The sequence below is a fragment of the Aquarana catesbeiana genome, linkage group LG04 (genome assembly GCF_042186555.1).
Source record: "Aquarana catesbeiana isolate 2022-GZ linkage group LG04, ASM4218655v1, whole genome shotgun sequence".
In the NCBI taxonomy this organism is placed as follows: Eukaryota; Metazoa; Chordata; class Amphibia; order Anura; family Ranidae; genus Aquarana; species Aquarana catesbeiana.
Genome location: NC_133327.1, coordinates 330,729,804 through 330,744,260, shown reverse-complemented (window position 1 = coordinate 330,744,260; position 14,457 = coordinate 330,729,804). Strand labels below are relative to the sequence as shown.

The following is a 14,457-nucleotide window of genomic DNA, read 5'->3' as shown; positions in this document are numbered from 1 at the left end:
TTCTGCTTTTCCACTGTAAACACTGGCAGACTGTGAGAATGAGTCTACAATACAGAAGAATGTAAAATAATCAGTATAACACTTTAAGTACATACTATATAACAACTACACAGTTTGAAGGCTGACCTTTTGAAGGTTATAAAGGTCTATCTTCTTCTGCAGGCCCTTTTGTGCTGCACTCTCTTCATCATCCACATTTTCCAAATGTTCCCCTGAAATTAATAGAGATTTTAAATAACCAGTTTTTAAATGTATTTATTACAAGTACTTGTATATCGCTGTCAATTTACAAAGCGCTTTTACACATATATATTATACATACACATCAGTCCCTGCCCTCATGTTGCTTACAACCTAAGGTCGCTAACTCACATTCATACATATACTAGGGTCAGTTTAGACAGGAGCCAATCAATGGCGTCCCTGGGGGGGCCAGAGGGGGCCCTGACCCCCCCAACATTATGCTGTGCCCCACCATGTGCCCCCCCCCCCCAAATTAAAAAAAAAAAAAAGTTTCTTTACAAAAAGGCAATGTCTAAGAGGGAAAGTGTCCCCAGTCAGCTCCTGCGGGTTATTCCTTCCCCCTCCCTCTGCTCGCTGACACTGTATAATACGAGCGCTCACACAACCACGGCAAGGAGAAGAGCGAGTTGCAGGAAGGACTCCACCAGGACTCTCAGTTACTGAAAAAACAGACTGATTTCTCCCGTCCTTAGGACAAGAGAACCAGCCTGTAAATTCCAAGAGATGCCAGACCAGCGCTGTCAATAGCAGGGGCAGGACAGCAAGAGGAGGCTGGGGAACCCCAGTGGCAGAACATCAGGGCCCGGTGGCAAGACAACCTTTGCAACCCTGATAGTTCTCCCACTGCTTTGGACCCTTATATTTTCTTGGTATGCTGGTGACATATATCTCTTGTTTTCTGCCACCCTGGGGGGTGCCCCAATACAGTAGAAAGGGAGCTCACTGCAGAATATGTGAAAGGGCCATTGTGGGATCTTAGTAAAGGGCCATATATTTGCAATTTATAGTTGCCCCCCTACTTTTGCAAACCTGAGTACCCAGAAGAAACCCACGTAGGCACAGGGAGAACATGCAAACTACAGGCAGGTAGTGCCATGGTTGGGATTTCAACCAACGATTTCAACCAAGTGTTGCTAGGCAGAAGTGCTAACTACTTAAACCACTGTGCTGCCCAATCCTCTCCTTCTAGTAATAGCATACCTATTCAGTACTGGGGTACTTCCTTAATTCCTTGGGTGCCTCTAAAGTATGTTCAGTTATAGGCTGGACAACATGAGTACAACCAATTTTTTGTACCTTTGTTAAGAGCAGCCCAAGTCTGAGAACAACAAGGAAGGCATCGGATTGACATAATATCTTCCAAATATTCTTCCAAATGACTCAAAATCGTCCAAGCCAGGAGCCATAAATGATTTCCCAAGCACATTTGCAAATCACAAAGTGCTGAAAGAAGGCAGACCCTGCATACATTTAGATAGTCATTGCTCATTCCTTCATCCTTTTAGCATCATCTAAAGCGGAAGTCAACAATTAATTGAATGCAATTTACCTGTAGATTGCAGCCAAGTGTTTTTTAGATAGTGCCATACCTTGCCGACCCTCTGTCAGAAGTGCTTTTCCTCCCCCATATGCAAAGTGGCACAGAGAAACTTATATGCGTCATCACATACAAGCAGCTGGGATAGTAGCAAGAGGTGGACTGGCATGGACCAACATGGCAGAACAGGTAGCTACGTCTCACCACTTCTTCCCTGCGCTACTCTGCATGTGAAAAGTGGAACATAATGTTGGTACTGGGGGAAAACCGTGTACAGGGAAATCCTGGCAGCTGGACATGTCAGGGTACACATGGCTTTACTCTTGACTCATACACATAAGTCGTTACTGTCTGAACTCTGCATCACATACTATGGACCTCTATACTCTATTATTTATTCCTGACCCCTTCACTCTTTGTTACTGACTACTGAACTCTACATTAATCCTGACCCCTTTGCTCTGAATTGCTAACTCCTGAGCACTTCACTCTGTCTTACCAACTCCATGAACCCTGCGCTCTGCGTTAGATACTACTGACCTCCGAATAACCTACTCCTGACCCCTGTACAGTCTTAACCAAAATGCATACCGCTTTGCTTGGCTGAACTCAGCCAGAAAGCCAAAATTCAAAGCTGCCAGCCAGCCAGGCCAAATCTCAGGCCAGCCAGCCAAACTGCCATTTGATTTAACCCATTAAAAGGGAGTCATGAATAAGGCCTAGATGGCTGAAACATGTTGACTCATTTGTGGCTCATCACACTGCTGACATATGCAGTTGTGCCAGCTTCTTTTTTTGGATCTAGCATTCAACCCAGCCAGCCAGGCCAACACACAATCCAGTCAGCCAGGCCAGAACCCAATCTATCCAGCCAGCCCAGTACTTAAACCAGGCAGGCAGGCAGGCCAGACCTCAAAACAGCCAGCCCAGCCTTATACAATTGTTGCCTTGCAAAACTATGAATGAAGTGAATTTCAAGTTTCGTACTGAACCTAAAAAGGTTAAGATAAATTTATATTTTTACAGTAACATTTGTATTATCACATATTCAAAGCTTCCGTCAAACTTCATTTTAAATGAGGCCCGCCTCTCAAAGGTTGCCTACCTATATCTTAGTCCTGTTCTCTTTACACTGTAGCTACATTTTGTAGGGGCTTTCCTTCACCAATGCATGTTCTGTTTTTCCTGTGACTATGCAAGAGTGCTAAGCAGCGCAGAAATCATCAAAACAGAACAGAATCAGAAAGTCCAAAGAAAAACAGAAGTGGGCACAAGACCACTGCTGCCGCCTTTGAGCTGGACTGAGAACCCAGGGAAACCTAGTGCATATAGAAACAGGAGGGTCCGCAAGACTAATTCTTTAGAAGCTGGTGGATTTCTGCTACCCGCTTATGAATATGGATATTTTTATATACTATAAAGGTTTTTGAAGTGCCTAGGGCTATAATTCTGTTTTGTTAATTGAATCAGAAAGGATGTGGATCAGAAGACATATTGCTAATGTTGATCAGATGAGTGTAACAAAGCAATGCTTTGCACTAGAATGGACCTGGGATGCCAGCAATCAAAACTCAGAGAAAATGAAAGTAGTAAGAAGTTATGTTTGCAAAGTTGCCTGGGATCCCAGGAAAACAGCCAATGAGTTTTAAAGGTACATTTATTGTATATATAGAGTTGTGCTCATAAGTTTACATACCCTGGCCGAATTAATAATTTCTGGGCCATTTTTCAGAGAATATAAATGATAACACAAAAACTTTTTTCACTCATGGTTAGTGTTTGTCTGAAGCCATTTACTATCAATCAACTGTGCTTACTCTTTTTAAATCATAACGGCAACAGAAACTACCCAAATAACCCTGATCAAAAGTTTACATACCCCAGTTCTTAATACCGTGTATTGCCCCCCTTTAAAATTAATGACAGCTTCAAGTCTTTCGTGGTATTTGTGGATGAGGCTCTTTATCTTCTCAGATGGTAAAGCTGCCCATTCCCCTTGGTAAAAAGCCTCCAGTTCCTGTAAATTCTTGGGCTGTCTTGCATGAACTGCACGTTTGAGATCTCCCCAGAGTGGCTCAATGATATTGAGGTCAGGAGACTGAGATGACCACGCCAGAACCTTCACTTTATCCTGCTGTAGCCAATGACAGGTCGACTTGGCCTTGTGTTTTGGATCATTGTCATGTTGGAATGTCCAAGTACGTCCCATGTGCAATTTCCTGGCTGATGAATGCAAATGTTCCTCCAGTATTTCTTGATAACATACTGCATTCATCTTGCCATCAATGTTGAGCAAATTTCCTGTGCCTTTGTAGCCACACATCCCCAAAACATCAGCGATCCACCTGCGTGTTTCACAGTAGGAATGGTGTACTTTTCATCATAGGCCTTGTTGACTCCAAATGTAGCGTTATGGTTGTGGCCAAAAAACTCAATTTTGGTCTCATCACTCCAAATTACTTTGTGCCAGAAGGTTTGAGGCTTGTCTCTGTGCTGTTTGGCATACTGTAAGCGGTATACTTTGTGGCATTTGCATAGTTAATGGCTTTCTTCTGGCCACTCGACCATGCAGCCCATGTCTTTCTTCAAGTGCCTTCTTATTGTGCATCTTGAAACGGCCACACAACGTTTCAGAGAGTCCTGTATTTCACCTGAAGTTATTTGTGGGTTTTTCTTTGCATCCAAAACTATTTTCCTGGCAGATGTGGCTGAAATTTTTGTTGGTCTACCTGACCGTGGTTTGGTTTCAACAGAACCCCTCATTTTCCACTTCTTAATTAGAGTTTGAACACTACTGATTGGCATTCTCAATTTCTTGGATATCTTTTTATAACATTTTCCTGATTTATACAGTTCAACTACCTTTTCCCGCAGATCCTTTGACAATTCTTTTGCTTTCCCCATGACTCAGAATCCGGAATCGTCAGTGCAGCACTGGATGAAAGATGCAAGGGTCCGTCAGGAGTCCAGAAACTCATTGACCTTTTATACACACAAACTATTTACAAGCAAACAGATCAGAGGTGAGGATGGTTACCTTTATTAGCCATTCAAACCCCTTTGTGTTAACTTGTGTGCATGTTAGCAGGCCAAAATCAACAGGGTATGTAAACTTTTAATTAGGGTCATTTGGGTAGTTTCTGTTGCCATTATAATTTAAAAAGAGTAAACACAGTTGATTGATAATAAATGGCTTCAGCCAAACACTAACCATGAGTGAAAGAAAAGTTTTTGTGTTACTCATATTCTTTGAAAATTGGCAAAGAAATCATAAATTCTGCCAGGGTATGTAAACTTTTGAGCCCAACTGTATATATTATATATATAATGAATAAGAAAAGGAAAATAGAATCTTTGTGCTCACAGTAAAATCCTTTTCTTGGAGACCATTAATGGACAAAGTAAGTCTTCAACCTTAGGACTGTACTGCTGTTACAAAAGCAGTGGACACTGGCAAACAAAAAACTGTAGGCAGGCTAGCCTGGGATAACCCCTCCCTCAACCAGCATGCCTGGAATTTTGTAGCAAAACAGTACCAAACCAAGAGCATAATCATAAACACAGAGTTGTGGGACCCGTGTCTCACAATAGACTCCAGGAAAAAAAGATTTTATGGCAAGAACAGTTTTCTTTCTCATCCATTGTGGGGCACAGGATGTCTTTAACTTCAGGAGTTAAAACAAACACTAACCGGCCCAAAAAAAAACAGAGAATGAAGGTTTGCCTGTAGCTCAAAGAGACAGCTCAAGCAAATTACATACAAAGCTGGATAAAGCTCACCTGGTAGAATCTAGATAATGTGTGAACCAGGTGGCAGCCTTGCAAACCAGGGAAACAGTTGCTTGATGCCAAACAGCCCAAAAAGCATTCACGGATCTAGTAGAATGTGCCGTGACAGGAAAGGCTCAAACCCAGTTCTTGAGATCATAAGCTTGGATGATTGTGTGCCTGAGCCAAATAGAGATGTGGGATCCAGAAGCCAGTGTACCCTCATGTGAACCATCAAGAATAAAAAAATAGGGAATAAGTCTGCCTGGAAGTAGCAGTGGCAATGGAGGGAAATTTCCTTTTGGTGGACTGCAGCTGGAGAGAACAATGTCAAAGGCAGAAACTACCTTAGGCAGGAAGGAAGCCCTGGGCCTTAACATCACCTTGCCCTTTTGCAAAATCAGAATGGGCTCCTTGCAGGATAAGGCGATCAGGTCAGACATTCGCCTCTCAGAGGTAATGGCTACAAGGAAAACCACTTTGCGGGTGAGAGTAGAAAAGGGATTGTCTCTAATAAAATGGTGATTTCTGAAGGGCAGAAAGAACCAGATTCAGATGCTTTCGAGTCGCAAAAAGGGGGAGCTGCACAGGAAACGCCTACAAAAGATCTTAATCAAGGCCAATGGTCTCAGGAACAGGCTAAAAAGGGCAGAAACCTGGTCCTTAATAGTGGTGAGAGACAAAATGCTGGTCCAGGAAGGAGGAGGAAATAGGAAGGAGAGGATTTGTGTCACAGAGAAACTCCTAGGGTGAAAGCCCTGAGACACACATCAATTGAAGTATGCCTTCCATGTCCAAAGATAGATTTAATGGGAAGTAGCCTTCTTAGGCTTTCATATTATAAGACTCACAGATTCAGAGATGCCCCATCTCTCAAAATCTGTGTTTCCAACAGCCAACTGTTAAAGCCTGCGACCGTGAAACAGGATCGTAAATTAGTCTTTAACCTGTTCAGATCCGTGCTATAGCCGAATGATGGCTACAGCGTGGATCTGCTTTGCTGGGAGGCTGTCTATTGACGTCCTCCCCTTTCAAAGCTGGCCACGCCCCCTGAAGGGGGCGCATGGCGCGCGCTGTGATCACCCGAGTCAATGAGACTCGGGTGATCACAGATTCGAGTAAGGGGCCGATCCCGGCCCCTTACCACGTGATCAGCTGTCAGCCAATGACAGCTGATTACGTGATGTAAACAGAGGCTCGGTAATCGTTTCTTTTTTCTTCTCACGATGACAGAGTGAGAAGAAAAAAAGCCGATCGCCGGTTTCTATTTGCAGGGACATCGGTCCCGAAGAGGAAGAGCCTCTGTGCCCACCAGTACCACCTGCCAATGCCAGCAGTGCCAAGAATCAGTGCCCAGAGTACATCAGTGCCCACAAGTGCCACCTATCAATGCCCACCAGTGGTGCCAATCAGTGCCTCATCAGTGCCACCTAGCAGTGCTGCCTATCAGCTACCAATGCCGATCAGTGCCCATCACTGCCACCCATCAGTGCCAGCTATTTGTGCCCTTCAGTGCCACCTATCAATGCCCTTCAGTGCCACCTATTAGTGCCCATCAGGGCCACCTTATCAATGCCCATCAGTGCAGCCAGTACCCATCAGTTCAGCCTATCGGTGCCCATCAATGCAGCTTATCAGTGCCCTTCAGTGCAGCCTATCAGTGCCCAACAGTGCAGCCTCATCAGCATACATCAATGAAGGAGAAAAATTACCTGTTTGAAAAATTTATTAACAAAATATAAAACGATTTTGTATTAAAAAAAAAAAAAAATCGGTCTTTTTTAATTTTTTTTAACAAAAAATGAAAAACCCAGAGGTGATCAAATACCACCAAAAGAAAGCCCTATTTGTGGGAAAAAATGATAAAAAATTTCATTTGGGTACAGTGTTGTATGACCGTGCAATTGTCGTTCAAAGAGTGACAGCGCTAAAAGCTGTATCTGAGATACAGATGAAGAAACTTTGTGAGGGAAAAATATAGTCTAGAGTGTACCGAGTCCACAGAGCTATCCGATGCTTCCACTAGGGGATCCTTGTACCTGGAAAAAAAAAAAAAGTCCAGTTTGCTGTTGAATCTGGAAGCCAGAAGACTCCCAATCTGTGTCCCCCACCCAAGACAAAAACCCTGAAACACCTCTGCATGTAGAGACAATTCCCGTAGTCCAGACATTGGAATGTGAAAAAGGACAGAACATAAGCTTTGCCCAGGACAGGATCTGATGTGCCTCTCTTGCTGCTGTGAGACTTCTGGTTCCTCCCTCAAGGTTAACATACACCAAAGCCGCAGTGCTGACTGAATCCAATTCAGAGGACTCTCCAGCTGGATGGTCAAATGCTGCAGAACCAAACTGCCGGAAGTTCCAGGATGTTTTTGAGCAAATGACGTCCCTCCGATGACCAAGTCTCTTACACTGAAAGGGTGCCCTGGACTCCTCCCCAGCCTGACGACAGGCTGATATCCATCAAGAATTACTTTCAGAAGATCTAAAGAAATTTCCTGATTTCAGAGCTGGATTCCAGAGACAACTTGCTCCTCGGTTTTGAACAAATTGGCCAATTTATAGAAATGATCACCGATTGTTGTATGGTAATGGTCTACAGTGAAATTGGGCAAATGGGACTATCTTGAATGAGGCTAACATCAGGCGCAAGAATCTCATGCAATAGCAGGAAGTCCAACGACTACCAGACTGGAGAGCTATAATATGAGATTGGCCAGTCCGAAGTTTCTCCTGTGGAAGAAACACTCTGATCTGAGCTTTGTCAAGAACTAGACCCTGATACTTGAAACAATGGATCAGTTCCAGCAAAATGTTTGTAAGGTTCAGGATCATCCAAACCTCTGTAACATCTGGACAGTTAAAGCTATGGTGTCCAACAGAATCCACGGTGACTGTTTTCTCAACAGGAGGTCGTCCACGTATCTCACAATGGGATGCCACAAGAGAGCTTTAGGGCTAATACTTGGTGAACACCCGGGTGCAGACTAGCAACCAAAGGTCTACACCACAAACTGGTAAAGTAGCAGTGCCACAGCAAAGACTTGCTCGGTTGACGTTCCTTCTGGCTCCTGATCCTGCTTGCTGTACGACTACATTTATCTCTGGCTCTCTGAAATTTGCTTGGGTGACTACCCGATCCGATTACTGAACTCTGGCTTGTTTTGACTACGCTTACTGTTTACCTTATTATTATTAAGCAAGTGTGATTTAACTTTACTACTGTCTCGGTCTGATTCATGGTTCCTAATAATGTCATTGATGTCCATAGAAACAAAAAAGTCTCCCTCATAAATGGGGGCAATCATAGCACTGGTTGATTCCATGTTGAATTTCTGAGCTTTAGACCCCTTTCACACTGAGGACCTTTTGCAGGCGCTATAGCGGTAAAAATAGTGCCTGCAATCTGCCCTCAAACAGCTGCTCCATTGTCTCCAGTGTGAAAGCCCGAAGGCTTTCACATTGGAGCGGAGCACTGGCAGGACGTCAGGAAAAGTCCTGCCAGCAGCTTCTTTGGAGCGGTGTGTTTACCGCTCCTCCACCGCTGCTCCCCATTGAAATCAATGGGGCAGTGCTGCGATACCGCCGGGAAAACGCCGATCCGGCGGTGTTTTGTGGGCGGATTTAACCCCTTTTCAGCCGCTAGCGGGGGGGTTAAAACCGCCCCGCTAGCGGGCGAATAGTGCCGCTAAAAATAGCACCGCTTTGCCGCCGATGCCCCCCACAGCTCGGTGTGAAAGCCCTCTTAATGAAGACATTCAGAACTTTGAGACCCAAGAGGGGGCAGATGCCCTCTGGGTTTTGGTAACAGTGAAAATGTTGGAGTAAAATCCTTAAAAATCAGGAACTAGGGCAATGACACATTGGTCCAGAGGAACCAAGCGGGCACAATGGAGATCTGCTAATCTGTGTGGTGACACTGGAAAATTGAAGGCGAGAGACCAGGGAGGGAGCAGAGAGTGAAACTCCAGTTTGTAGCCCTAGGAAACAACCTCCTACACTCAAGATTTTGAGATGCAAACTGCTCAAGTGTCCGCAAAGCTTAACAAATGTTCCCCCACTCTTGAAAGTGCAGAGGAGGGCTTGTTTGAAGATTTGTCAAACTTTGGGCCCCCCGAACCATGTGGGTAGACTAAGAAAAAAAGCATGGGAGGGTCTCAACATGGAGGGTGCAGGAGCAGGGAAACAAAATAAGGTGTTTCTTAACAATTAAAGAGAAAGAAAACTTTTCAGTCTGTTCCTTAGGCTTCTTCTGCTGAAGATAGGTGCTCTTGCTATAATAATGGCAATGATAATGGTATCAAGAATTGATTTACAAAGATCTTCTTTAAAGGCCATGTGGATCAGATGCTTCTAGTCCAGCACTTTAACCAAAGTATCCTACACATTTGTTTCCTTGCAACTACTACAGTCACCCTCTTCTTCTATCCTATGCTCTCTTACTTACATCTTCAATCTCCCCTATCTATTGGAACCTTCCTCTCTCCTCCTTTCTAAAGCATGCACACATCACCCCCATATTTACAAAGCCCTCACTTTACTCCACCAACCTTAACAACTTAAGACTTATTTCCTTGCTCCCATTCACCTCTAAATTTTTAGAATGCTTAGTCTGCAACCGTCTGAGCGCCTACCTAACTGAACACAACATGCTTTACCCCTGCAGCACTCCACAGAAACTACTAAAACTCGCTAACGATTTACTAACGGCTAAAACCAATAGCCACTACTCCATACTCTTACTACTAGATGTTGATACTGTTGACCATCCTCCTTCTCAATAAACTCCCCTCCCTTGGCCTCAAAGATTTGTCTCTTTCCTGGTTCTCTTCCTAACACAGAGCTCCTTCAGTGTTACCTAGAACTCTGTCTCCTCTCCACTTTCCCTTTCTGTAGGGGTCCCCCAAGGCTCCATCCTTAGACCCCTTCTCTTCTCCATCTAAACACTTCTCTTGGTCACTTGATAACCTCCCACTACTTCCAACACCATCTCTACGCCGATGACACCCAAATATATCTCTCTACTCCTCACCTTACTGCTTCAGGCTCCTCTCGCATTACTAACTGACATATCAGCATATGTCGTGCTATCTGCTACCCTGGTTGCCTTTAGGCGATCCAACTAACTGAGCTTTTATCAATTCCACCAGCTCATCCCCCAGTTATAACCTTTTGTATCACTTTCCCCACCCTTTTAGATTGTAAGCTCGTATGATCAGGGCCCTCTTAACATTCTTGTATTTTATTGTATTGTTTCCTTTTGGATTGTAAAGCACTGCACAAACTGTTGGTGCTATATAAATCCTGTATAATAATAATATGTACTGATAGGAAACTCAAGAGGGGGGTAAGCCTATCGTGCTATCTGCTACTCTGGCTGCCTTTAGGCAGATCCTAAAAACGAATCTCTTCAGGGAAGTCTATTACGCCTCCAACTAACTGAACTTTTATCACTTCCATCAGCTCATCCCCCACAGTTTTAACCTTTTGTACCACTTGCCCCACTCTTTTAGATTGTAAGCTTGTATGAGCAGGGCCCTCTTAACACTTGTATTTTATTGTATTGTTTCCCTTTAGATTGTAAAGCGCTGCACAAACTGTTGGTGCTATATAAATCCTGTATTATAATAATAATAATAATATTATGTACTGATTGTAAACTCAAGTGGGAGGTAAGCCTCTAGCAGGCTGTAATCACTAAAGTTTAAAGCTCGAGCCATTTGCTCCATCCAAGATCTCTTTAACCACTTGCTTACTGGGCACTTAAACCCCCCCTCCTATCCAGACCAATTTTCAGCTTTCAGCGCTGACGCACTTTGAATGACAATTGCGCGGTCATACAACACTGTACCCAAATGAAATTTTTATAATTTTTTTTCCCACAAATAGAGCTTTCTTTTGATGGTATTTGATCACCTCTGCGGTTTTTATTTTTTGTTAAAAAAAAAATGTAAATGATTGAATTTTTTAAAAAAAAATGTATTTTTTAAAAAAATATTTTGTTATAAAACAGGTAATTTTTCTCCTTCATTGATGTATGCTGATGAGGCGGCACTGATGGGCACCGATAGGTGGCAGTGATGGGCACTGATGGGTGGCAGTGATGCGCACTGATCGGTTACACTGATAGGAAGCACTGCTAGGTGGCACTGATTGGCACCACTGGTGGGCATTGATAGGTGGAACTTGTGGGCATCGATAGGTAGCACTCATGGGCTTTGATAGGTGGCACTGGTGGGCACTGTCAGTTGGCAATGGCAAGTGGCACAGATTAGGCATAATTGCCTCTTCCTCTTCGGGGCCGATGTCCCTTGCAGATGACGGTGATCGGGTTTTTTTTCTCCTCATGCTATCGAGGTTTTGTTTACATCATGTGATCATCTATCATGGGCTGACAGCTGATCATATGGTAAGGGGCCAGGACCGGCCTCTTACTCGGATCGGTGATCACCCGAGTCTCAGTGACCACAGCGCAATCCGCAACGGCCTCCCGGAAATTCAGGTCCGCACTGTGGCCGTCATTCAGCTATAGAGCGGATGCCAAGAGGTTAATGAACATTTACTAGTCAGCCATAGTTCGGCACAGTAATGTCTCAGCCAAGATTGGGTAAAAAGCAGAGTCCACCAGAGAGAACAAAGTTCTAGAGAGGGCTTCCAACTATGTGTCTGTTGGATCCTTAAAGTGATTGTAAGGGTTAGTTTTAAAAAAAAAATAACATATCATACTTACCTCCACTGTGCAGCTCGTTTTGCACAGAGTGGCCCCGAACCTGCTCTTCTATGGTCCCTCGGTGGCTCTTGCGGCTCCTCCCCACATTGGATAACACCTGGGAGCTCCGCTCTCCTGGGGGATTACCTTGCAGGCGTGCTCCCAAGTCCAGCATTTGGCATCCATAGCCGCCGAATGCTGGACTCGGCACCCCCACGCGTCATTGGATTTGATTGACAGCAGCAGGAGCCAATGACTATGCTGCTATCAATCTATCCAATCAAGAGCCAAGAACCCCGGGCAGAGAGACAGCGCGTCCCCGTCAGGTCAACTTCTAGGGCTCAGGTAAGTAAAACAGGGGGGCTGGGGGGCCGGTCACTGCCAGGTGTTTTTTCACCTTAATGCATAGGATGCATTAAGGTGAAAAAACACAAAGGTTTACAACCCCTTTAAGGACAGGAGTATTCTTCTCTGATATGGCACTTGCTTTTTTTAAGTTGGGACACTGCTAAATACAGAGTACGGATATATTACTTTTGTGCAAAAAGGCTAATAAGGCTAAAGAGTTTAAACAGTGAGTGCAATGGGGAAGTCTTTGCGACATTAGGGGCTCTAAAGAACCCAAGACTGTAAACGGCACTATTAGAAACAACAGGCCGATCCTCTAGTTGCACAGTGATGTGCACCAAATAGTCTCTTATTTTGGAAGTAACAGCAGTGGACTGAGACTTCTCAGGTGCAAGTTCATCAAAGACTGGAGTATCTCAGAATCATAGTCCCAATTGCTAATTGCTGAGCACCAAGGCCAAAAAAAATAAAAAAGTGCTAGCAAAAAGCAGGTAAATCTTCTACACTGCAGAGCTGAAGAGAAGATGTCCATCCTCCTAGAACATTAGCAAAAAACTGACTTTTAAAAAGAATGTGATTTGTGTGTTTAGGAAAGATTTATGATCAGATTTGGTGACGCTTTTAAAAACTGTACAGAAACAGCTGTATAACAGTGTTAATTCAGAAGTCAGTACTAGAAACAGAACCAAATTAATTGCCTGCAAAGCACCATTCTTTACTCATCACTGTAGAGCCATTTGTCCTTGCAGTGGGATTCCCTCCCCACTACAAGGGTTAACTGCTCATTTTGTCTAGTGAACATGGATAAACTTACCTTATTCCTCGCTCCCACCAGCTTCTTTGTCCTCATGCATCTTTTCTCATGAAGTCACTAGTTGCAGCTCTCTGACGTTATTTCATACAATGCAGAGGTCTTGCTCACAATCCATGTTGTGTCTCAGGAGAGTGCTGGCTTTAAAGGGCAGCAAGGAATAAGTATAGCACCGTAATCATCTCTTGGCAAAGCAAGCAGTTATCCCACTGCATTGGTATTTTTTTCACCTTAGTTCAGCTTTAAAGCAAAAAAAAAAACCTGCCTTTGTTAAAACACAATCTTCATCTTCTGCTTCTCTAGTTTAATTCATCAAAGGTAGAAAAACGTGGAGAAAACATAAATGGATCCATACTGAACCTAAATCACTAAGACTCTTTTTTTTTTTTTTTTTTTAAAAGAAAAACTAGCATCCATTTTCCAAAAAGCCAAAAAGGAACACATGTGTCACCATCCTTGGGAAGGTGACACAAAGGAATGCATTTTTTATAGCCAGGGAATTGATATTGTACCAAATGAAACAAAATAAAAAATAATTAGATTTATTAACATACACAATGACTTCTAACTAGAATGATGGGAAAGACCCCCATAGTAGAGATCACTTAAAGCGGAGGTCCGCCAAAATTTTTTTTTTTTAAAGTTGGCAGCTACAAATACTGCAGCTGCTGACTTTTAAAATATGGACACTTACCTGTCCAGGAAAGAATCCAGGCTTTTCTTAAAGCAATCTACTGAGCTGGAAAGAACCAGTTCTGGAGGGACTTTTAACTTTACACACTTTTCAAAACTTCAACAGCCCATCCTATTTGTATAGAAACACTGCCTTGTATCTGTCAATGTTAACACACAGCTTACGCTACTGCATAAACTTCCTTTTCAGAATGCAAGATTATGTTCCTATATTAATCAAGGTTTTGTGGTTGTCGTCCACCAATTTAGAATAGTTACTAATCATATTTCACCTCAGTCACAAATCTTTAAAAGGAAATTATACCTACTTACAAAATGCTCCTAGTCAAATTGAATTGGTGAAGTACCGTAATTGCAAATGCCTAACTTGTTTTAGGTTATGATATGAAAGGCTTGAGAAACACATGGTCTATGTATTTACACCATGCTGTATTAGGTTCAGCACTCGCAAATATCTAAGGTAAAATAATGTAATACAGAATGGAGACCAAAGAACAAGAGAAGCAATTCTCTGTGGATGCTGCCAGAACTTCAGAGCACCATCTGATTATGAAAAAAATCACAGGTA

The 14,457-nt window shown here is 43.3% G+C and overlaps 1 protein-coding gene across 4 annotated transcripts in view; it reads right to left on the bottom strand.

Moving 5' to 3' along the window:
* ORC3 (origin recognition complex subunit 3) overlaps nucleotides 1-14,457 on the bottom strand; it is a 271,107-nt gene that overhangs the window by 44,744 nt on the left and 211,906 nt on the right. For all 4 annotated transcript variants that reach the window (XR_012243893.1, XM_073626910.1, XM_073626912.1 and 1 more), the window contains one exon: nucleotides 127-212. Coding sequence is in view for 3 of the 4 variants with exons in the window: in XM_073626910.1 (XP_073483011.1) it covers nucleotides 127-212 (86 nt within the window). In the remaining variant the exon portion in view is untranslated. The remainder of the gene's footprint in view (nucleotides 1-126; nucleotides 213-14,457) is intronic.